The sequence below is a fragment of the Chamaea fasciata genome, unplaced genomic scaffold (assembly GCF_029207755.1).
Source record: "Chamaea fasciata isolate MVZ Bird 193981 ecotype frontalis unplaced genomic scaffold, bChaFas1.0.hap1 SCAF_22, whole genome shotgun sequence".
Classification (NCBI taxonomy): Eukaryota; Metazoa; Chordata; class Aves; order Passeriformes; family Sylviidae; genus Chamaea; species Chamaea fasciata.
The window spans coordinates 437,466-462,858 of record NW_027094107.1 but is presented as its reverse complement, the minus strand read 5'-3'; the positions used below and the strand labels follow the sequence as shown (position 1 = coordinate 462,858).

Here is a 25,393-nt window from a genome sequence, read left to right as displayed (position 1 = left end):
ATCTCCTGTGGAAAAGCTGCTTGGGGGGTATTCAGGCAAAGCAGCCAAGCTCACACATCACACATGCCATGACTAGGCTCAGCTAGGAGAGGCAAGAAGGGCCCTTGTACAATCAGTTCCAGTGAGGTTTATTCCTTTATGCCAAAGGGAAACCAGGAGCAACGACCTGGCCATGTGCTGGGCACTGGCCTAAATAGGGGTCAGGGACCAATGGTCTGAGGGCACGGGGGTGGTACAAAGGGCAGGGCAAAGGGCAGTGCCCTATAGGGGACACGGGGCAGCCACCAGGGATACCACAACCAATGGGGAAACAGAAACCACAAGAATTGGCGACATATGGGGAAAGCAAACTGGGGTGGATCACGGTGTTGCAAGGCCCCATGGGGGGGAAGCCTTTTCTTTCAATCTAGGTGGAAACTCCATGGTGTATCCTTCCAGGGCAGGATCCTGGGAATTCCCCTGAGGGGTTCCAGGGACTCCACAACCCTATTCTTCCTTGCCTTTCCCAGGAATACACCATTGACATCTTCTTTGCCCAGACGTGGTATGACCGGCGCCTGCGGTTCAACAGCACCCTGAAGGCGCTGACGCTGAACACCAACATGGTGAGCCGCATCTGGATCCCCGACACCTTCTTCAGGAACTCCAAACGGGCTGATTCCCACTGGATCACCACTCCCAACCAGCTCCTCCGCATCTGGAATGATGGAAAAGTGCTCTACACGCTCAGGTACGTCCAGCAGGCTCTGCTGAAGGGAGGGAACAAAGAGATCAAGTGGTTCCCTGTGGACCTGATATTTTCTGAGCCTGAGCTCTTCACAAGGAAAACTTTTCAACAGTTTTTCTTTTGCCCAAAACAACCTTGTGTAAACAATATTCCTTTCCCGTAACAACAGGTGTTGTTGGCTATTTCTGTTACTGAGCCAATGGGAGAGGTGTCAGCCCTATGGACTAGTAATGTGACTTCTTAGCACATCATATTATAAAAGGGCTGAATGAATCGTAAATAAACCTTCTGATTTCTACTGCCTTCTGACTGGAGTCAAGCATCTTTATTTTGTGTCCTACTGTGACAGTTCCCTAAGCTAAAATCCTTTAAAATGTTGTCTTGGTCAGTCCAGCTGTTTTATTCTGTTAGTAAACATTTGGCTCTTTGTCACCATAACTTCTCGCTTCCATAAACGAATCTGAAAAATTGACTAAACAGAAGGGCTTTTTGAAGGTGAAACTTAGATGTTTTTTCCTCACCTTGAAAATATCCAAACATATATTTTTGGTTGGAATGTTCCTGCAAACAGACTGATCTTCAGCAAATTAGTTCTCAAGGAAGTGAGAATGCCTCTGTCACATTTAGGTGTTGGAATCAAACCAACTTCACCAGCTCAAAATCTCTTTCTCTCTCTCTCTCCGTGTCTCAGGCTGACAATCGAGGCTGAATGTCTGCTCCAGCTGCAGAATTTCCCAATGGACACTCACTCCTGCCCTTTGGTTTTTTCCAGTTGTGAGTATACATATTTTAAAGATAGCTTTAGAAGGCAAGCCGAGAAATCTCAGTGGAGTAATACTTTCCTGGGGAAACCATCCTCCCTTTTAGCTACATTTTTTCACCTAATTTCTTAATTTCACCCTTCCTGAGCCATTAGCCTTCATGGCCTGAAGCATCCTCCCACTCCTGGGCTAGCAGAGGTCATCAGGGACAGATTCAGAATATCTCTGAGTTTCTCCTTAACTTGGGTGGATGGTTGGAGGAGATTATTTCACTGACCACCTGGTCACTCCAGACAGAACACAGATATATTCTGGTGGACAAATGGCACCCATCCTGCCTTGCATCTTCCCTCTTCTCCCACTCTCTGAGTGAGGTCTGGAAACGTTCTGCTCCAAAGGAGGGTTACTCAGACCTCCCCTCTCAGTCACTGCTCATCCAGCCTCTTCAGCAGAGAGGGCTTCTGATATTATCACATCTCCTCTGGTAATTTTGCAGGGAGCCTTTCTGCACCAAGAGATCCCTGTCCTCGTGCGTGGGTGGGGAATCTGATTTAATCATCTGAGCTTGGGTTCTCCTGCTTCCCCTGCCACTGAAGAGATGCAGCTCAGAGCTCTGAGGTGCTTCAGAAGGAGGCAGCATGCTGAGGAAATCTCATCCCTTCATCTCCCACCACCCTCATTCTTTGCTAATTAATGGTGCATGCCATACATGCTTGATAATTAGAAACACACTGTTAGTTAGCTGCCAAGCTCTTACTCCATCCTCCTCTGAGGGACTTTCTGCTAGGTCCCTGCTTTACAGCAGGCTTGGTTCTTTATCAGGAAAGCCAGAGGCAGGAGAAGCTGTGCTGCAGGCTGCAGGGCCAGGTTTTCTTCTCCATGGAGAGTGCACCCCTCCTTTTCCATAGATCAGCTCCCAAGGGAAGAGGTACAGGGAGCACACAGAGCAGCCAGGACCATGCTGGCAGCTTTGTATTCCCAGTGTAATCCTGCTGGGATGGCACTCATGAGATGCCAGCTGCCCCAGGGAGATAAAATGCTTAAAGATTTCAGGCTGGTGGAGTCAGAGAACCACAGAACAGTCGGGGCTGGAAGGGGCCTTTGGAGATCACCTGTAATAGTCCCACTGACAGACAGAGTCACCTAGAGCAGGTTACACAGGAGTGCAGCCAGGTGGGGGTTTGAATCCAGAGTTTTGACTTCAGAATCATGGGAGGGAGGCTCCACAACCTCCCAGGGCACACTGTTCCATTGCTCTGCCACGCTCTAAGAAGTTCTTCCCCAAACCAGCAGAGTCCTCTTGGACCAACCCATGTCTCATTCCCAGCAGGCAAGTCCTTAGAAAGGCTCTGTTTCTGGCAGTGCTTTCTTTCTGGAATGTTGGATTATCCCCCTTTCTGACCTAGAGATGGGGCAGCTGAAAGGCATTTAAAAACCTTTATTCCATTTTCAGTCCCATGTGAAGGGTGAGACAATACAGATGTTACATTTCTCACCATCACAATCAGAAGCCAAACTATTTCCTAATTACAATCCATCATAAGCCTTTCTTGGCCTGTCAGCTTTTGCCACACAATGCTGTTAATGCCTCATAGCCAAACATCTAAAATCACCCCTCGTGGGTCCTGCTACAGTGCACCTTTCATAGTTCTCTTTCTCCAAAGTATCCAGTCTTGTTTGCAAGGCCACCCTTTGAAACTTGTTCCCAGTTCCATTTCTCTCTCAACAATGTCCGTCCTATCCCATGGCATTTCTAACTCAGCATTTCTTATCTCAGAGTTTGCATACAGATGCATCCTATGTGAGCCTTCTGTCAGGCTTTCAGAATTCTCTACAAATCCATTTCCCACACTGGCAATACCTTCCCCATCCCCAGGATCTGAAGCAGTCCACGAGGGGAGATGCAGCCCTTACTCCTATTCCATGTGGGAAAGTGTCAGGGAATCGAAACAAAACACCAGAAACACCTGCCTGAAGGGTTTTCATGTTTGCAGAACAGCTCTGGTGAGATACTTTTGCAGTCAGGCAGGTGCCCGGGGTGGGAGTACAGGGCATGCTCTTCACTGACGTCCGTGGCTGGATTTCCCCAGATGGATACCCCCGGGAGGAGATCGTCTATCGCTGGAGACGCTACTCCATCGAGGTCTCCGACCAGCGCACCTGGAGGCTCTACCAATTCGACTTCACAGGACTGAGGAACACTTCAGAAGTCCTCAGGACTGGGGCAGGTGAGGCAAGGGGAGGCAGCCCACAGCAGCACCCCTGTCCTGGAGACCTGGTGGCAGGCAGAGGAGTGAGGAAGGAAGCTTACAGCAGCATGGTTAGAGGAAGAAACTGAAAATGAAGGGATGGACCTTGACTGGAGGGAGCAGAAGGGACAGGGATGAAGGGTGAGGGGAAGATGGAGCAAGGAGAGGCCAGAACCACTGACACCTGTGAACTGTGGGGTGACAATGCTGATGCGAATGAAGCTACAATGCTGATGTGAATGAAGCTATCCCTAATTGAAGGGTCAGGAGGGAGAGGAGAGGGAACTTAAATCCCCTCTTGTTGCAGTGTGTGCACACTGTGTAATCTCTGGGTGATGCCTATGGTTGGAACGGGGGTGGAGAAATCAGAGCTTGCAGGTCTCAATCTTTCCTTCTGTAAACTCGTGTCAGGCTGATGAACACCTGAACTGTGCTTTAGGAGACAGGGACAAGGCTGCATGTGTGAAGAAGCTAAATAATGGAAGCCCTTCAGCTCCTCCTCCTCCTCATAATAGCTCACATCCCCTTTCCTTCCCACAGACAACTGAGGAAAGCCTCTGGATTCTTGAAGGTGGTGTGAGCTCATACTTTTAAGCTCTCTGAAATAGCAAGGAGCAGTGCTTCTCCCACTCTGCAGAAAGCTGCTGCTCTCAACAGTGGCAGCCAGGGTAGAAAGGCAGCACAAACTGGGACAAGAAGTGAAAGTGTCTTGAATGCACCAGTGGCCCTCTGATGTTTGTAATTCTCTTTTTTTGGTAATTGCTTGCAAGCTCCATCTTAACCCCAGAGCTGTCAGGTGGCTTTCTTCCAACACTCACTGTGAGCCCCTGAAAAAAGAAAGAGCCACCACTGTAAGTTGCCAAATGAGCAATTAGGATGTACAGCACCACATGCCTTTTCCAGAGGCAGAAGCAGACTCTCAGTGGAAGTGATTGAAGGACACCTCCTTTGTCACAGCTCAGGTAGTTCGTTAGCAAGCCAGGCCATGCAGCCTGTTACAGCCAAAGAGCTTCTGTAGAAAAGAAACCCTTGCAGCAATTAGCTGGAGATAAATGCTGTCTGCAGCAACTTTTCCAAACTGAGTGCCTTTCAGTGTCCTCAGTCAGGCCAGAATGAATGCAGCCTGGTGGCCATATGGACAGCCAGGCAAACAGCCAGCTGGGCAACCACAAAGTCAGCTCCTCAATTAGTCACAAAGACATCAAGCAGGACAGCTACAGAGCCAGCCAGGTAGCCACAGAATCCACTAGCCACAAAACCAGTGAGTCACCAAACCTACTCAGCCAGCCAGGAGGACTTAACAATCTGGGCAGCTACAAAACCAGATGGACAGGCAAATCAAATGAGAAAACCTCACCCGAAACTCCAAATTCGGAAACTTTGCTGATTTTCCTGCTTTAGAAAGCCCCATGTTACAATTCCAATGTCTCTGTTGCTTTTTCCTAGGGGAGTACATGGTGATGACAGTTTCTTTTGACCTAAGCAGACGTATGGGTTACTTTGCCATTCAGACCTACATTCCCTGCATCCTGACTGTTGTTCTTTCCTGGGTTTCCTTCTGGATCAAGAGAGACTCTACACCAGCCAGGACATCTCTGGGTAAGAGACAGGATGGTGCATGTCTGATGCTTGTCAAACTCTGCCAGGCAAGCAGACTGGCAGTGTTGGTCTACAAAATCTCCTGCAGCACTTTGCCATTCTCTGGCATTTTTGAGAATATTCCACTCCTTCAGCTTCCTGTGTGTAACACTGCACAGCTCAACCGAATCTCCAGCTGTGCCGCCTTGGGCTGCTGGATTATCTCAGGAGAGCACCTCACTCTCATGGCTCCACCTGAATCCCAAGCACAGCCTTTTCCAGGCTGCAATGGGATATTCTCATGCATCAAAAGGGAGAGGCTGGGCTGTGGCATTGCAGTGCTGCCCTAAGGGCTCCTGTCCCATGCACATTTTCCATGTTTCCTCACAACTTTTCAAGGCTTCTGTGTAGGGCTGTTGACAGGAAGGTTGTAGGGTTAATGGGCAGAGTTGCTTGGCTGCATCCACAGAGCCCCAGGCTTTGGCAGGAGCTGGAAGCCCTGTGGGTACAACCTTTTTCTGTCAGTCACCCCACAGGACCCAGAGAGTGACAACAGCTCTGCCCATTGTTTAGATTTTCTCAGCAAACTGCAGTGGCTCCTTGGGGCAGGAGAAACGCTCCTGTTGATTGAATGCTGCTCTGATAGGTGATGGGGAGATCTCCCCGAGTCTTTAATACACTTTGGCTGTATCTGCATTTTGCAGCAAGCTGTGATTCCCAGTGCTGTCCTTCCTATCAGCCCTGCTGACTTTGCCTTTAATTGGAGGTAGCATTCCCAGCCCTGCCTGCAGGTCTCTGTGGGGATGGAGAGGAGAGGAGGGGCCATCAGCTATTCACAGCCCATCCACGATGGCCATGTCTCCCCACCTCCCTCTCAAAATTAATTAGTCTGGTGCTCGTGGAGAGAGGAGGAGGAGGAAGAGGGTGTCATTTCCAATGAAGGTGAGGGTGTGCCATAGTCTGTGGCTGGCAAAGGAATGAGCAGCAAGAGGAAAATGTGCCCAGCTGTAGTGACTGTCTCAAAAACAAAGGCAGGTTTCCCCAGGAGAGGGGCCCCTCTCTATGGGAAGGGACTGCAGCTCATGAAGAATAATGTATTCTCTCCACAGCCCCTGTTGTACTTAATACAAATGATCCCCAGCACATTTTGAGCCTGCCAGCCTGCATTAGGGAGATGTAAACTGGACCAGTTCCACTGGCACTTCAAAAATATGGGAAGTCACATCACATCTGCTAATGCAAGTACAGCAGGAGAACATGAAAATCTTTTGCCATGCTCACCCCCAGAGCCACTGAGGTGACCTCAGGAAAGGGTGGCAGGTGGATTTAGGTGGATGCTAGAGGAGGAGAAACAGGTGGACTTCTTCCCGCTTCTTCCCCACATCCTGAAAATCAGTGGATGAGATCACAATACCAACCCCTGGAGCTGATCCTTTGCTGGCTCCTGACACTTCATCTCTGGAAGCAGAAACGTGAGCATTTCTGCTTCTGCAAAAACAATTCCAGGCCCCACTCATGTCAAAAGAAATTCCTTATCACCTCCTACGCACTTGCCCTCTGCATCAAGGAATGGAGAGATCGTGAAGAGCTGTCTCTGAAGAATAGCCAGGAGCAGATTGAAAATTTATGGGTAGGAATCAGACCAAGGAAACAAAGGGAACCTTTTGATTGTTATCTGCTACAGGGCAGCCTGATGACCAGGGAGCAGAACAGCACTGGCAGATTTTTCAGGACATCTTCCAAAGAGCACAAGGGCTCTCAATCCCCAGGTGTAAGAAATCAGGAAAGGAAGGCAAGAGAATAGCATAGATGTGTTAAGAGCTTCTGGTCAGACTAAAGGAAATGCACAGGCAGTGGAAGCAGGGACAGGTATCCTGGGAGGAGTACAGGGACACTGCCCAATTGTGTAGGGATGGGGTTAGGGATGCAGAGGATACTAACAGGGGCTTCTCCAGGTTTGTCAGCCAGAAAGGGAAGGTCAAAGCTGGCAAAAGCTGGTAAAAATGGATGAGGAGGAGGCTGAGGTACTTTTTTGCCTCAGTCTTCACTGGCAGTCTCTCTCTCCACATTCCACAGTGGATGGACTGCAAGACAGGGACTGGAGCAGCAAAGTCCCTCTCACTGCAAGAGAAGATCAGCTTTGAGGCCACCTGAGGAACCTGAACATCCATAAGTCTGTGGAACATGACAAGATACATCCCAGAGCATGGCTGATGTGGTTTCCAAGCCACTCTCCATGATACCTGAAAAGCCATGGTAGTAACCAGAAAGGGGAAATATTGCACCCATTTGTAAAAAGGGTAGAAAGGAGGACCCCAGGAGCTACAGACCTGTCAGCCTCCCCTCTGTGCCTGGGAATATCATGGAATAGATCCTTCTAGAAGCTGTGCTGAGGCACGTGGAGGACAGGAGATGACGATCAACCTCATCTGCATGATCAACCCAGCCTCATGCAGAATGTGAGTTTCCACGTCAGTTACCAGCCCACATTGATGATCTGTGTGATGTTCAAAACCTGAGTTTCAAACATTATTCATTTTCATAGAGCACTGTCATTCTTTTTCATAGAGCATCGGTTCCTCAGGACCAGAGTCTGGCTGAGCAGAGCAAAAATGGGACCAGACAACCAGAGCAGAGGGAAAACGGGGCTGTTTCGAGGGGTGTGGAAGACAGAAGTGCTGCTTGACGGTACTTACGGCAGCTGTTTTCTCTCCCAGGTATCACGACTGTGCTCACCATGACCACCCTGAGCACCATCTCCCGCAAGCACCTGCCCCGGGTGTCCTACATCACAGCCATGGACCTCTTCGTCTCCGTGTGCTTCATCTTCGTCTTCGCCGCTCTCATGGAGTACGCCACGCTCAACTACCTGGTGGGAAACAAGAAGCCACTGGAGCACAGCCACAGGAAAGCCAGGCTGGTAGGTCACAGGTCACATGCTGTTATGACCCCAAGCTGTTTAAAAATGTCCCTCCTGAGCCTGCTTTGGGAACTGCTGATGTGGTTTAGTGCCCGACCCGTACAGAGTTCATCTACACACCGCTGCATGCTGGGTCTGAGGGGTGAGACACAACCAGAGAGAGCAGCTGAGGCTCCCTCAAAACGAAGAAGCCCCAGTCAGAGCCAGGCACCCTGTGCTCTCTTCAGAATTGCTGGAGAGCTTATCAGAACAGTTTAGAATGGCTCACATGACTAATTGTAAATGCCGCTTTAAGACGTGTATCAGTTTGATCTCTGCATTACAGAGGTATCTTAGGTGACAGAGAGGCAGAAACCGACTTTTTTTGTGGTCTTCCATCAGAGGACCTCCTGAGTGTGGGGATAGTGACCCCATGGTGGTCATAATTCTCTTCATCCTCATCTTCATCCTCTGTCATGAGATCTGCCCAAGCTCATGGCAGATACTTCTGACACACGAACTGAAAGAGGCCTCTGAACTGGGGCAGAACTGAAACAGAAAAGGACATGTCTCTTCTGGGCCAGGCTCATTTCCCAGCACATCCCCCATATCCTCCCACCCTCATATCCCAGGGTGGACAGAGCTCTTCCCTGAGGCTCGTGATGGACCAAGAGGCACACAGCCTGTCCCAAGCTTTTCTCCAGTAACTGGCAGCAAGCAGCAGACACATCTGGGCAGTGTGCTGTGTCTTCAGTGATATCTGAGCTCAGGGAAATGAGGCAAGAGGCCAGAACAGATCGAACAGGTCGTGTTTCTGCACTGACTGTTATTGGCACAGATGGGGAATCGGTGCAATCAGACCTTTGCTGAGTAGGGCTGTGCCCTGGGGTGCCAGGAAGAACTCTCACAGTCATGCAGCGAGCTGCCAGTTCCCCCAGCACTCAAAAGTGGTGATTCACAACCAGGTGCAGAGATTGGGGATGATCAGCCATCCCTCTCCACTGAACTGCACCCATGATGATCTGATCTATTGCCAGCTGGGTGGGGAACCGGATTTGTTGGGGGTTTTTTTTGCCTTTTCCTCCCTTTTAACCTGCCTTCGTCTCCCCCTCCCAGCCACCCGCCGGTGCGCAGGTGATGCCAACCTTCACCACCATCAACATCAACCACATCATGCACTGGCCCCCGGAGATGGAGGAGGATGAGGATGACGAGCCCGGCTCCCCGTGCCTGGAGGGGAAGGAGTGCGAGAGGTTCTTTTGCTGCATCGAGGACTGCCAGACGGGGATGTGGCGGGAGGGGCGGGTCCGCATCCACATATCCCGCCTGGACTCCTACTCCCGCGTCTTCTTCCCCACCGCCTTCCTGCTCTTCAACATCGTCTACTGGATTGCCTATCTCTATCTCTAGCCCTCCTTCAGCTGGGATGGACTGGGCACCAGCAAGAGGGGCTTCTCGAGGGGCATAGAGAACAGCATCTCTCCTGCTGTAGTCAGCTGTCAGTCTGAACAACCCCACCTGGTGATTCCCTCCTCCTGCTCTCTCATCTCTTCTGAGAAGAACCAAACAGCTTTTTTTTAGCCTTCTGACATATCTTTTTAGAAAATCAACTCTTCCCCAGACAACCCTCTCTCCAACGCCACCAGCATTGTACTCCTTGTAAGATTACCCAAAACCATCCTATTCCCATCTCAAGCATTAGGGATTTTTGTCAAAAACAAAAACCTTAATGCATTTCATTTTTTCCATCCAATCCTACTCTGAAATTTCAAGGGAAGTGATGGCAAATGGAGTTTTCCGCATAGTTATTAAGACTGCAAAGGGAATAAAATACATCTTATGACTTCTGCACCACTTCCACCAGAGCAGGCTTTGTGGGGTGATAGGAGCTCGGAAAGGTCAGAAGGAAATAGTGTGGAAAAGGAAAAGCAGTGCAGCTTTCCTACAGAAGCTGGGCTTGGCTAAAGCGTTTTGGGCCTGCCCAGACATCTGATGCTGGTGGCACTGACGAGGACAGAGTTGCTGCAAGCCTCCCCCAGCTCCCTGCAGAGTATCTCTGAAGCATTCCTCACGGATCACTCCAGGACACCCACCCACCCAGGCACTGCTGATTCCCCTCAGACGGTGATAAAAAGCACTCCACAAGCTGCAAGGGCCCACCTGCCTTACTGGAGCAGACTCTTCAGGGCCCATGGTGACATTTCTGCCGGGTGACCAGGACTCTGAGCAGGCTCTGCAGTTGGGCGTAGCCAAAAGAGGGAGGAATCCTTGTGGGAAAGGCCAGAAGAAGGCTCCTGAGCCTGTTGTGAGGTAGTTTTCCTCAGCCTGTGTCACATGGGCTGTGAGTCACAGAGGGGCAGTGCTGTCCCACTCAGTGACACCTCTTGGTGCCATCAGATCTGTGCTGGATAGTTGGTGCCGACCTGAGGAAGGGGTATAGGAAAAGGAACACACAGCCACCAGTGCATTCCTGCTGCTCAGATGTGTTCCCTTCTTTATTTCTTTCATAATTGCATAAAACAAGAGTTTTCGCTCTAAACTGGATGACCCCTCCCAGCTGCCATCATCACTTGGCCTGTTTCCTCATAAGATCAGGAAATGGAGTGAGTTGTCCTTGATGGATTTTAAGGGCAAACACAGTGAGCTGATCCCATCTTAAAGAGATGGAGAAATGCATAACAGAGTTCCAGCTGGGGAGAAACTGAGTAATAAAGGAGAGGAAACTCAGGCCCAAGGTCTATAATGTGTCAACTGGCTGCCTCCCCATTTACACCAGCTGCTGATGTGGCCCACAGCATGATTGTGAAAAGCAGTGGGCCGTTAATAGTTACTTACTGTGTAAATTAGAAACAGAAAAGATCTTTTTTTAAAACCAGCATGTTTTAGAAAAAAACAAAATTAGAACTTAAAAGGCTTGTCAGGAGAAGAAAGCTGACATGGCTGCAGAGGAAAAGTTAGGAAAGGCTGGCTCACAGGACAGCTAACAGGGGCAGGAGTTTTTTACATATTCTTGGAGAGCAATTTGATCTGGTTTAAAGACGGATTTTGACGCCGTTAAATCTGATCTGAATAATGAAGTGTCATGTTTAATTCATTCACAAATGCAGCCTTACCTGGGTTCCAGATGAACAGCTAGAGCATCTTATTAAGTATACAATAGTACAACACTCAGCTAAGTATAACCTAATGGGGTCAGACCAGCAGAGCTCTGAAAGGGGAAATTGTGCCTGTCTAACCTGTTACAGTTCTTTTAAAATACCAAGTAAGAGATAAAGGTTACTCAGAAGCATAATTTGCTTAGCTACTCCGACAGCTCTTGAAAGGGAGGAAAGAAATTGTGGCGGGCGGTTCTAACTGAGGAAATTGATTTAGCAAAAGAATTATTAAGGAGGTTCTAATTAGAGGAAATTAACTGAGGGGGGGGGAAAGAATTGTTAAGGAAGCTCTAATTAGAGGAAATTAATGTTTTAGAGAGAAAGACACAGAGAGGGAGAAGTCTAAGAAAAGAATCAAAACAACTTGCAGACAAGGGAAGCTGCTGGGTGACAGTGCCGACTCCCAGCCAAGCTGGTTGATGTTCTGCTCCCAGTAGCAAAGCGCTATTAGATGTAGCAACAGAAAAACCTCCTATGACTCAGCCCTACACCGACGGGGAGCTGGATTAACCAGGGTCCTGTGATCTCTGTGGGGAGCCAAAAGGAAAGAGCATCCTAGATTCAAACTGGCTCACACGACAGACTCTGAGTGAAGCACGTCCTCACATTTGGGAAGGCAGCTGTTGGGGGGTGTGTGGGAGTGTGCCCCGGTGGCAAACCAGGGTCTGTGCCAGATATCTCCTCGGCAGGATGGTGGCTTGAAAGGTGTGCAGGCAGTGGAGGCTGCACTGAGCACAGGGAGCAAAATGTGGAAGGGGAGCAGTTGAGAAAGGGAGGGTGGAAGGGAAAAATTAACAGCCCTGTGCAATGGAGCCCAAAACCAACTGCAATTTGCTGGAGCTTCAAAGCTCTTGGTGAACACATACGATTATCATGGGCACTGGAGAACAGACTTCAGCCCTGAGAGCAGCAACTTGTTGAAATTAAACCTTTTACAAAATCAGCCGGGAGAGAAACAGGGTGTAAAAAAAACACTAAGAGGATGACAGGGACTCGGACAAAGTAGACTTGAAAGATTGTACAATTTCACCAAAAAAAGATAAAGCCAACACACACCTAGGTAATTTAGCCAATGATGGAGGATTTGACAGAGGAAAATAGTCTAGCGTGGGCTGGAGCACAAGGAAGCTGATTACTAAGGCTGGGGAAGGAGGAGGGAGGGGGCTTTTTGGCTTAGGGAAATCTGTGCCCATCATCCACAGCACAATAAATAAAGGCATGTACAAATTCAATCATGTTTTTAATTTTCTATAGTATCTCAAAAGAAAGAAAAGGGAAAAAAAAAAAAAAAAAAGGAAGCTAAGAAAAGCCAAAAAGAAAAATCTGCCGTTCTTTTGGAATTACTTTGCAAGGCTCCAGTTTCCTTATAAAATGGTTTTCCAGCTATCATGAGGGAGCCCAGAGACACCCAGTAGCTGTGAGTTGCCCTGCTCATTGTGGCCCTGGGGGTCAAGCCCCTCTGTGCCCTCCTAGGCTGGCATTAGACACAGAAATGGTGTGGGGCTGAGCTCTGCTGCTCTGGGCAGGGAGGACGGAGGCACCAGGGCTGCTGTGAAGCACTTGGGTTCTTCAAACACTTAAAGACTGTGCTGCCTCCTCCTCCTCCTCTCATGGAGGTTTCAACATCCTCCCCTCCACAGGAATTTGGTGGAGGAGTTTCATGCTGTCAGCCCCACCAGCCAAGTGGACACTGGGCTTTCCCTCACCTCCTGCCTCCCCTTCCCAGGGACCAGCAGGTCCCATTCCCAGCCCTGCACATCCCCCTGCCATGGTGAAGACAAACATCTGGGACATCCCAGGCCAGCAGGAGCAGGGTAGGGACCTGTCCCTCACTGTTGGGCACTGCTGAGGCCACTCCTCAACCCCTGGGGTCAGTTTTGGAACAGAGCTGGGGAAGGGTCTGGAGTACAAGCCTGATGAGGGGAAGCTGAGGGAGCTGGGGGGCTCAGCCTGGAGAAAAGGAGGCTCAGGGGAGATCTTATTGCTCTCTACAGCTCCCTAACAGGAGGGTGTGATGAGGGTGGGTCAGTCTCCTCGCAGATAACAAGAAACAGGGTAAGAGAAAACACGCTGTAGTTATGCCAGGGCAGGTTTAGGTTGAAAATTGGGGAAAATTTCTTCCTGGGAAGGGTGGTCAGGCTGTGGAACAGGCTGCCCAGGGAAGTGGTGGAGTCACCATCCCTGGAGGTGTTTAAAAGACGTGGAGATGTGGCACTTGGGGAGATGGTTTAATGGAGTTCTTGGCAGTGTTAGATTTACATTTGGACACAGCAATCATAAAAGGTCTTTTCCAACCTAAATGATTTGATGATTCTTTCACTCTGCTATCCTAGTATCTAATGATGGGGACTGGAAATTATGATCTCAGCGTTTATGTCTTGTGGCCTTTGTTTGGAATATAAAAGGAAATCAGGAAAAAGGTGGATTTTTCATTTCTCTGCCTCCAGTTCCTATTCTTCCCCTCCAAATTATGCCGCATAAGGAACCATTTTTAGCCTGTGTGCTCTTCAGGACAGGGATTCTGTTACTGTGTGTTTGTACAGGGGCTGGCACTCTGGGGCTTGGTCCTTGACTGAGATTTCTGGATGCTTCTTATTATACATAATAAACAACATTATACACTGCCCATCCTCACCACTGTCTGTCTACACCTTGTAAGAAGGGTAAAAATTGTCCCTTGTCCCCCTCCTGATGGGGTTACTGGAGCTGGTTAATTTATTTCCCTAGAGAAACCTGTCTTGTTGGAAAGTAGGGAGAAATGTCATTGATATGTTTGATGGGTGGTGGATATTTTTGGGTTTAAGAAGCCCATATTCTGCCTGAAGAAAGGCAGAAGTTGCTTCAAGTCAGCCCTGCTCAGGAGCAGTCTCAGCCATTTAAAGTCATGATTTGTAAAGCAGGAGAAGGCCTTGCTTGTTCCCTTCAGTCTGTTGACGTTGTAAATAAAATAACTGATGTTTCCTCAAGTGTCTTGGTGAGGAGGGGGTTTGGCAGTAATATCTGGTGAACTTTATTTCAGCCTTTCTATAATCCCCATTCCTGCTGGTAACTTTTGGAGCCATCATCACCCAGAAGACAACCCCAGCTCTGGGGAAGGTCTTGCTCAAGGGCCACCCTGGGCACTTTAATGTTTTAATCATTTTATCCCCCTTTCTTGCCCCACTTTGGAGTGCCAGTGGAGTTGTTATCTGTCACTGAGGCACAGGGAGGGAAGGTGCTGCTTCCCCTGTGCCCTGGGGCAGGGACCCCTGGCTCAGCACCAGCCCACAAATGGAGCGCCCCCACCTCCCCCTGGCACACTCTGTATCCCTCCAAGATTTGGCAGCTCCCAAAATGTTAAAAACATGAGGTCACGAAGGGGGAGGGAAGGGGAGAAGAGAAAGTTATATTAAGTCGTTACTTTTTATATTCCTAATACGCATTCATTATAATTTGTCTTCCTCTTATTGCCTCGGATTTGTAGGCCTCGGGAAGATTGAATTTAGGGAGAATGAGAGAGGCCAAAAATGTTCCAAGCCTCAGGGTGAGGGGGGAGGCACAAACACTCCTGCCTGGGATGGGAGCTGCCTCCCCTCATGGAGAAATGGCTCCATCACCCAACAGCACCACACAACCTCCTGCAGCCCATGGAGGGCAGGAGGCACCTGCTGTGAAGGGCTGGGGGAGAACACACCTTGTGTCCCAGTGCTCACATCAGAGTGGGTGAGGAAACCCAGAGGAAATGCCCTATTGCCCGCAGACCTCAAATTTAAAAAAAAAAAAAAAAAAAAAAAGGAAAATAATTGATTTTTTTAAAGGGTTGTGCACAAGAAAATTGACTCAATTTTCTGTCAGAAGGACCCTCATGTCTTCCAGGTTGCCTTGTTGTTGTTGATGCTTGACACGATTTTACCCCTCTCTACTTGTTTTTTTCCCTCCTACCCACATCTTCCAGAAAAAGTAACTAATAGAGTCTGGGCCCTCTCTGCCACCCTTCTGGCACCACCTGAGCCTCTGTGACAGGAAGAACAATGCAGGATGGAGGAGAGCTAAGGGAGCCTCGAGAGTTACTCTGAGCAGGTCGGCATAGCAACATCTCCAGGGAGAGCGCTCCATGGGGTAATTTCCATTCACTTTAGAGCCCACTTGGGCTGCTGGAGTGGTATAAAAGGGACTCAGAAAAAGCCTGTTAATTAGGATTAGCAGCTTCAGGAACATCAAGCCACAGTGCTCTGAGCGGAGCCATTTATCTGAGAGAACTCAAGGCTCTTGGCTGCCTCCTTCACGAGGTACAGGATACCACGTGTCAGGGCTGACAATGCTGAAATCAGATGGCAGATCTGATCCCATCTCTGAGGGAAGGGCCCTACCCTGGCTGCGGAATGGCTCTGCTGCCCCTCTCCTGGGCTCACACCACCCTTGGCTGGCCTCAATAGGCACAGACCCATCATATCAACACAAGCTGCGCGTGGTGTGAAACCCACAGGGCATGTGCTGGGTGAGGATTTGGGATGATGCACGTGCCATGGATGCCTGAGGAGCCCCAAGGGAAAGCAGCCACTGTGGACAGGAGGTGGCAGCCATGGGCGTCACCATGCGCTTCCATGCACTCCTTGGAAAAAGCAAGGCAGGGACATTTTCACAGCTGCTGGGATATGGATTTTATTCAGCTGCCATAAGGTTCCTGCCTTTCATCATTCTGCTGCATGAAAGGCCCCAGGAAGGTGATAAGTCTGTAAAAATGAAACCCATCTTTGCAGCAGCCTGTATCACACACATGGGCAAAAACAGGCTGTAGGGAAAGGTTGAGTCATTGCCAGGCTGCCATTGGGCTGATTTGCATCTCTGGAGTGTTACTGACCCTGACAAACCTCCTCGGGAACTTTTGCTGCCACCTCCCCTTGCCAAATGTGTGGTGAAACACAGATGTCTCCCTCACATTATTCTGCTTCTCTGGGTGTTTTCATCTCCTCGGGGTAAAACATTACCTGAATCAGAGCTGAAGGCAAAGCTGCCCATCTGGGACTGGAGCACCAGTTTCCTGCTATACTTCGCTCTTCCTGGAGAAATATCTTTAGGTCTGGTCAAAAAATACCCATGGCATTCATTCAGTCCTTCACACTGCAATCTGCTTTTCAAGATCATGCAGTCCAGGCAGCCATGCTCTCAGCTGTGCCCATTACACAGGAAAAGGCCTTTGCCATATTGACTGCTGGACCAGGTTCAGGCAGGTCTGAAACAAAATTTAAGGTGGAAAGGGGCCAAAAGTCTCCTCCCATTTTAGTCACAGAAACTCCCAGCAAGCTCAAAGAGTGTATATAGGAGTAGAAACTCACCAGGCCAGAAAGAGAGGGAATCCCTGCCCAAGGGATTTACAGCCAGCATCTTGAAAACTCTCAGTATCTGCTGTGGCCCTTGGCATGAGGACATTCCATGAGGAACATCCTTCACCAACCAGCCCTTCTGCCACAGCCAGGCGCCCCCCCCCCAGCATCCAACAGAGATCAGGAGCTCAGGGAAGGAAGTCAAGACAAGGTGTGAGAAGGAAAAGCTGTAGTAGGGATTTTTAGTCAGCCAGAACTGTCACGCCTCAAAATAGCAGGTACAATAACCATTCTAGGTGACTGAATTTCTGAGTAAGAGCACACATTGGCCAAACAGGTGGAAACATAGAATTGAAGAATACTTTGGGTTAGGAGGAATGTTTAAATTCAATCTAGTCCAACCTCCCTGCAATGAGCAGGGAAATGTTCATCTAAATCAGCTTGCTCAGGGCCTCAGAACCTGACCTTGGATATTCTCAGAGATGGAGCTCTTACCATGCTACCTATTCCAGGTTTTCACCACTCTCATTATTTTAAAAAAATTGTCCTTGTGTCTAGTCTGAACTTACCATCTTTTAGTTCGAAACCATTACTCCTGGTCCCATTTTGGCACTAAACCAAAGAGCAAAAGGAACTGCACAGCCCCTGTCCCCCCTCTGCCCAGCACCACTGGGATATTAAAGCCTAACAGCCGAGTGCAGGAACATGCTGAGTTCAGTCAGGCATTTCTCATTAGTTTCCCATGACTTCTCAATATCCTGCTACTCAATATATTCATCTGGCAGCAAATTAGAGATGAGGGAAAAGCGTCTCTCCCCAAGTCATCCAGAGAACACAAAGCGACGAAGCAAAATCATAACAGACAGGGAAACTTCTTGTGAGTCATCATCTTCCCTCCTTCCCCTCTCCCTTTGCAGTGTTGCTGATTGCCCCAGGATTGCTCCATGAAGCCTGGAACCAAAATACCTATTCCTGCTTTTTATTTTTGCTTTCATTTCACATAAGGAAAGGAAGAAAGCGGCAATTGGATCTTTGTGTCTCTCTGCTTCAGACACCTCGTACATGCTCTGCTGAGATTGATGGCCCAGTTATGCCAAATCCATGACATAAATTAACTGTCCCTTTCCCATCATGCCCAGTAAGATCTTACCCACCCACCACCCCCAAAAAAGGGAACACCAAACCAACAAAACAAAAAAAAAAAAACAAAAAAAAAAAAAAAAAAAAAAAACCCAACAAAATAAACCAAACAAGTGGATTCATCAAAGAGAACACCAGAGCAGCTGTGATCAGTGCCAAACAATCCAGGGGTGCTACACATGAAAGGAAGGGAAATGGTCTCATGTCTGTAGAACAAAGAAAGTGTTTTTGTCAAATCTTCAGATCCCTGTGTTCAAACTGCAAGGTAATTTCAGTGGCATTGGTTTTGCTGTATCCTACCACGTATTGCAAATTATAGCTTGATCATCAACTTTCACTGCTCAAAGAGGGAGATAAAAATTTGCTCTAGGCTGCTGTATTTTAGAGAACCATTTCTGATTTCTTTGGCCAAATTTTCAGAACAAATACATTTGTCCTTGAGATATGTTTTATTTGATCTGCATTGATATTCACAAAGTAACCCACTTCTCCCTGGCTGAAGGGACTGAAATGTTTGCCACAGAGATTTGAGATAAGCCATTAATAAATGTTGCTGGGTTTAGGGGTTTTAGGGTCACCATTCCATGAGGACCTAGAGGTGGCCAACATTCCTACAGTGTTTAGGACCTGAATTCAAATTCCCTGCCAGTGTGTATGTGTACATTAGGGGAAAACTTGGCAGGTTGAAACCATCCCCATCTTTCATTTGCTAAAGGAACAGAAATATCTAGTTTGGAACTCTTGGAATCCAAAAGCGCAGAAAACTGAGTCCACACACACCATCCCTGTTGTGAAAAGAGAGGTGAAAAGCAGTGAGGTCTTGGCCTGGCACTCTGGAACGGGAATGCCATGAGCTCAGCTCACCCCTGGTGTCTGCCACCTCCCTCCTGCTCTGTGACTCCTTACACTGAGCCTGCTGCCCTTGCAGACTGGAAAATCTATATTAAGTGATGTGCAAAAAATGATCCAAAGACAGAGGAGTTTGTTCCCTAAGCCACATGCACACACAAAACTGCTTTTTCACACCAAGTACCTCTTGCAGCGACAGCTTTCACCTGCTGATTGTCCCAGCTCCTCTCCAGGGGGGTTGGTTTGTCTTGAAAATACCAAATCAGGAGGAGAGACCTGGAGAGCTGGAGCTCTGGAGTATAGTGGACCACGCTGGTTTTTACCATCTCAGGCCAGCCGGAGGTCCAGGCTCTCCAGGAGCAGTGTCCCAAGGGAGCAGAAATTCGTTTGGCTGATACATGAGTTTACAGGGAGAAGGAAGAAAAGCAGGATGTGACTTCAGAAGAGGTTTTACTCCAAAAGGCAGCTGATGAATGCAAGTAACTCACCTGACCTCACATGTAGTTCATGACTTTGGATGGAGGGGAAAATAAGAAAAAAGGCAAGAAAGAAAAAAAATCCAAAAATAATACAGATTTTCAGCCACCTAAAAATGTATGGGAACAGAAAAAAACTTCTCACTGTGGTCAGATTCAAGAGCAAAGCCAGAGCTCTCCTCAGAAGATCAGATCCTTTGTTGGTGGCCCAAAACAACCTCTGTGAGGATAAAGCACAAGACCACACTTTCAAGCAATTTAAAAGCCTCCTGACCCCAAGCCACCCACAGCAGCTTTTCGTAACATTTCCCAGAGCCTGGCCTGGCCCTATACAGTCCCACTGCATGGGGGCAATTGAAAATTGCTCCAGAAACCTCCAGTACCTGGGGGCAGGTCTCCTTCACCAGAAGTCCTACTGTTCTCCCACAGTGGGCCCCAAAAAATGACATTATACCCATGCTGCATTCAGACAGCCTGCAACACGTGACCCCTTAGGGGTCTCAAGTGAAGAGGAAATAAATAGACTGAGGCACTTTGCTTTTCCTCCATAAAATCCAGGACACAGGCAAGCATTTCCTGCACCCTGAAATGGGAGAGGGTCTCTGGCAGGACCCACATCCCCTCATCTCTCATTATACAGGCAGATTATTAGACTGCAAATTTTATTTTAGCTATAACTGGAAAAAGTAATCAAAGCAAATGCAACATTCGGAAGGAATATGGGTAGGATTAGACATTTATATGAGTAAGAATAGCTCCTGCACTTTGACTTGCTGCGATAAAAATAATAAGAACCTCAGTTTTCACGCTCCAGGGCAGAAAAATGATCTCTGAACAAGGTGTTAGCAATAAATTTCCTCTCACAACAGTAGTCCTCAACTGCCCAGGCCACAGCACGGGGTTTAGGGATGTGTAGTGGTCACTGCTAGAGGCACAGCTGGCTGGAAGCCCGTGGGCAAGTTCAGGAGCTGCTGCAGCCGTGAGAGCAGGAGATGGGTTGCAGTGTATCAGGAGTAAATGAAGCAAGGCCATCACTCCCTTTTCTCTGTGCATTTCCTTGATGAGCCCTAGCCCAGGCCAAATGAAGACCAGTGAGTTTGGGTACTGAATCCCAGGGATCTCCTCACTTTCTCTGGCTTGTTTCTCTGCAGAGATGGATCACTGCCACCCCTCCTCTTCCCCCCCGGGCTGAGCCTTTAAGTGGTAATGGCCTTAGCCCCAGCTGATGGATAAACTGGCTTGAGACTGATCTCTCCGGACCATTAAACCTTTCCCCAGCGACTAGCCATTAATCCCTCCAAAAGTCCTCCTAGATGAGGTTGTTGTTAGCAGCATCAATCCTTTTTAAGGCCCCAATTTGCAGCGGAAAGGAGCAGGGAAGTGCGGGAAATGGGCGCATTTGTCAGGCGGTGCCATCTGCTCCCCGGGTTACAGACAGCCCGGCCGGAGCTCAGGGATTGCAGCCAGGTGAGGGCTGTACCTGTGCAGCACAGACCACCCACCACAGGGCAGGACAGAGCTGCTCCAGGCACCTGGGGGATTGAGGAAGGCCAGGAGGAAAAGCTGGCGCTTTTTTTTTTTTTTTTTTTTTTTCCTTGATTGCAGTGCCTTTGGCTGGGGGCAGAACGATCCAGCATGCGGAGTTACCAATGAATTCCTGCTGGTGTCTGCAGAGATGTTTTCAAATAAACAGGTCTGGGACAGCAATCACTCGCAGCATTGCTACTTATAGACCTGGGCAAGTCCCCTTGTCTTAGCTCCTCTTTCTAATTCCAATGTCTGCACTGTTAAAACAGCCACATCTTCAGCCAGACTCGACTTGCCTTAATGTTGACTCTGGAAAGTGGAATTTCAGCCACCCAGTCCATAGCCCCTTTCAGCCTCTTCCCTCACTATCAGCACACTAGCGCTGGCTGTCTTTCCTTAGCTCTTCCAGGACTTCTTCACATCCTTAAATCTCATTACTTTGAGCCATGCTTAGGGGCTTGAGAGGATGATGGTGGCAGTGGAGGTGCTGAACTGTCCCCACCACTGATGGTGGCAGCATGGAAATCACATCTGCAAAACCACAGCTCAATGTTTCTGCATTTTGACCTGAAACCTCACTCACAGCTATTTTTTCCCTTCCCTGTGTCTGAAAAGTGGCAGCTTTTGAACTCTGGGGTTTATGTCCATGTGAGGTTTTCAAACGAATGCTTAAGATCAGGTTTTATAGATTTGAGGTCATACAAGCTGGAACCAAGCTGCAACTGTGGCTGCACACAGAGCAAACTGTGCCCCAGTCTCGTCTGTGCTCCTGCATATTGCACTGCTGGTAATGATCCACTGGAGAGGGAAGGGGAAGGGAAGGGAAGGGAAGGGAAGGGAAGGGAAGGGAAGGGAAGGGAAGGGAAGGGAAGGGAAGGGAAGGGAAGGGAAGGGAAGGGAAGGGAAGGGAAGGGAAGGGAAGGGAAGGGAAGGGAAGGGAAGGGAAGGGAAGGGAAGGGAAGGGAAGGGAAGGGAAGGGAAGGGAAGGGAAGGGAAGGGAAGGGAAGGGAAGGGAAGGGAAGGGAAAGGGGAAGGGGAAGGGGAAGGGGAAGGGAAAGATGGTGCTGATACAAAAACTGTGGACAGCACTTTCCTTTTGGTGTCAGTTGTGTGAGGAATGACTGCCCAGCGTTCAGACAACATCAGAGGAAACAGCTTCAAAGCTTAAATTGGTGGCTTGATTTAACCATGATGCCATTGCTCCCAAAGCGTGTGCAAGAGGGGCAATGAGAGGGAAAACCCCTGGCACCAGCACAGCTTGGAAAAGGATGTCTCCATGCTTGGCCAAAGAGCTGACCAGTGCCATGCTCTTGATTAGACTTCCCATGTCTCTGTGCTTCACTTGCCAGCTGGAATTTGGAAATGACCGTGTCAGTTCTGCCCTTTCAGTTTGAGACTTCTTCTACCATGGATCAAATCTCACCATTGACAAGCAAAACTTCTCCACATCCTCACCAGAGGGCCAGATATGTTCCTTCCCTACCAGCACAGCCCATGTCCTGCATGAATGAATCACCAGATGAACGTGAACAGGAGTTTTCAGACGCCACGGTGGCTTTGGCAATGGTTTGGTTTGTGCTGAGCACACCAAGTATAGCCAGCAACAGCTGGACTCCACAGGGGCAAAAAAGGAAACAACCACACACACATGCAAAAATCATCAGTCAGGCTCCTTTTAAATGATTAATTCAGTGCACAGAGAAAGGCTTTTCAGCTCTCAGATCTTCCCATGATTATATAAACCTTAACTCACTGCAGCTACCCAGGACCCGTGTTTGTTTGTGGGCATTAGCAGATGCTGTGGTGTTATAATTAGAGCAGGGAGTGAGGAGTCCCATGGGGAAACAGAGGAAACCCCAAATTGCTCAAGTCATTTAAACATTCAGGGAGATAAAACACTGCAGAGAGGTTCTGGAGTGAGCAGTGCTCGAGGGAGGGAAGGGTTACAGCCACCACAAAAGTTGTTTCTGCTCTCTTGGGTCCAGACAATTAATTACGGTTATTAATTATTTAGGATGCTACATTAATAATCAGTGCGATAATCACCTCAGCCACTGAACTCGTAGAATGACAGAACTATTTGGGTTGGGAGGGACCTTAAAGATGATCCAGCCTAACCCCTCTGACATGGGCAGGGACACTCTTCACCAGACCAGGTTGCTCCAAGCCCCATCCAACCTGGCCTTGAACACTTCCAGGGATGGGGCATCCACAGCTGCTCTGGGAAACCTGTGCCAGGGCCTCAGCACCCTCACAGGGAAGAATTTCTTCCTAAAATCTAATCTAAACCTGTCCTCTGTCAGATTAAAGCCATTACCCCTTGTCCTATCATTAAAAATCCTTGTCCAAATTCCCTCTCAAGGTCTTTTGGAGCCCCTTTAGTCTCCCTTGAGCCTTCCCTTCTCCAGACTGACCAGTGTGGTCCTACTGCTCTGTTCCCTCTCTAGGGCGTCTGTCCAGGGACAACTCCCATGTGACCCCAAATTCATCCCCAGAGAACAGCTTTCCCTAAATCCATTGCCCGTTTCTGTGCTGGTGACTCCCACGGGCTGTCCCAGCAGTGCTCACATCTGCAGCAGTGATGCTGTGATTCCCCCCTCTCTTCTCCCTGGCTGTGGACATCACTGCCCAAGAGACATCTGAGAATGGAGGACATTGCACTGATCTGAGAGGTTCTGCTTCATCTCAGGGTTTCACAAGCAATTGCCTTCCTCAGTGAGGAGTGACCACACGGAGGTCACTTCCCATCCCACAGCCTCCCACCTCCATCCTGCCATCAGGTAAATCAGGACAGGAATGCTCCAGCTCCCCTCCAGCCTCTCTCCTTTCCATCTCATCAACCGGCACCTCATGCACAAGGATTCAACCCAACCAAAAATTAACATGTTTTGCAATGCCCACGCCCTGAAGAAACACCAGCCAGCTCACACCATGGAAGAAACAACACTGAAAGCCAAGAGTCAGCTCTTCTTCTCCACATCCAGCCTCTCCTTCCCCCCAGCAGGCAGATCCCAACTGCTGCTCACAACATCCAGGTCCTGGTGGTGACCCAGCAGGTGACATCCCCCAGCCTCCTGGGGCCTTGGGTAATGGGGAAGTGTCAGGGATTAGAGGCGAGAGAGCAGCGGCTGCAGTATAAAAGCAAACTGAATAATTAAAGAGAGGAGCTGTTCCTGGCAGAGAACAAAATGAAAGAGTTGTGTGATTTGAGCAGAAGTGACCTTTACACTTCATTACAAGGAGGTGGCGTCCTCATAGGGTTATTAATATTTCCAGCTGAATTAGCTTGGGTTAAAAATGGCTCAAAGGAATGAAGAAGGAGAGAGAGAGTGAACAAAAATATATCATTCTGTCTTTTTCTCCTCCTCTTTGCTTTTAACTTTTTACTTTTTTTTTTTCTTTTTTTTTTCTTTTTTTTTTTTTTGTAATTTGTTGACTTGAAAGCAGAAGGGGCTGAGTGGGCATCAGGAATGAGGCTTCATTAGAAACAGGGAGAGCTGCAGGGTGACCTGGCTGAGGGATCTTCCCTCCGCCCTGGCTGTGCTTCAGAAGAAGCCTGTGGTGCCTCTGTGGCTGTTTCCACATTCACATCCAGGGCTCAGAGGGGGTTGTCACTCTCCAAGCTGCAGAGACATCACAGAATTGACATTCATGTGGCTTTGAGCCAGCAGTGGAGCTCAGTGCTGCTGCTGCTGGGTCCACTGGTGTCAGTAGGATCTCCTAGGGTGACATGCTCCTGTGGTCACTGTTCACCATCCTGTGGGCCAGCTGATTCCCCTTCCCACAAAATATCAGTGTGGAAATGTTCAGCCCTGCTCAGCACATTTTAACCCGCCCAGGCACAAGGCACAGACAGACACCCTCCCTCCCAAACAGAGACAAAGCCAGGGCTTTCATTCAGGCTATTTCAGCAGAGGGCAGAGCACAGAAATCCTACAGAAAATAGAGCTGCTTCAGTTCCGTAGTTTCATCCAGAAGTTCATACACACACAAGAAAGGACCTTCACCCCAGCCCCACACAGCCCCACAAAACCACGACTGCCAGTAAACTCCCAAAGCACCGGGTAAATTAAATAAGTAAAGTTAAGCTCAGCAAACCTAAATCCAAGCTGCCATTTTGCTGCTCAGAGCCTCGAGGTGAGCACAGTTGTGCTTTTTGCTCTGATCACCCAGTCTCATATTAGTCCCATCAGTGAGATGCAAAAGCATTGCTGCCTTGATAACACAGCCAGACACCTGCTTGCCTCTCCACAAGCCTGGCCTGAACGACTTCTTTTACTGCCTCTCTCTGCCCAGCAGTAACAGGCATCAGGAAAACCCACCAGAGCAAACAGAAGGGCAGAGAAACACAAAAGCAGGTGCACATCACTAAGGAGGGAAGGTGCTGTGGTGGAGCCTGCAGTCACTCCCAGGGGCTGCCTTGTTACCACAGTGGTTCCCTCCACGCCATCCTTCCCAGGTCACCCTCCCCTGCTCCACTTGTGGAGGGGGCCCTTGCAAATTTAATGTAAAAAAAAAAGCCACAAGTCAAAGAAAGACTGGAGGCTTTTGAAGTGATCATGAAATGGACACGGTGGCAGCTGCCTCTCCTCCAGTGGCTGCTGAATCACAGCCCCTCACTTATTTATAGGCCTCCCCAGGGCGCTCGCAGGCGAGCCGATGACAAATGCCAGAGAACATCCACCCTCAGCCCCACAAGGTGTTGTTATCCTGGCTGCAAAGGAGATGC

General features: G+C 48.9%; 1 protein-coding gene across 1 annotated transcript in view; it reads left to right on the top strand.

The window, feature by feature from the left end:
• Positions 1-14,340, top strand: part of LOC136300350 (gamma-aminobutyric acid receptor subunit gamma-4) — a 38,718-nt gene extending 24,378 nt beyond the window's left edge. The window contains exons 4-9 of the mRNA XM_066202692.1: positions 510-730; positions 1,419-1,501; positions 3,579-3,716; positions 5,184-5,336; positions 8,033-8,235; positions 9,331-14,340. Coding sequence (XP_066058789.1) covers positions 510-730; positions 1,419-1,501; positions 3,579-3,716; positions 5,184-5,336; positions 8,033-8,235; positions 9,331-9,624 — 1,092 coding nt within the window. The 3' untranslated portion in view covers positions 9,625-14,340. The remainder of the gene's footprint in view (positions 1-509; positions 731-1,418; positions 1,502-3,578; positions 3,717-5,183; positions 5,337-8,032; positions 8,236-9,330) is intronic.
• Positions 14,341-25,393: the final 11,053 nt, after the last annotated feature.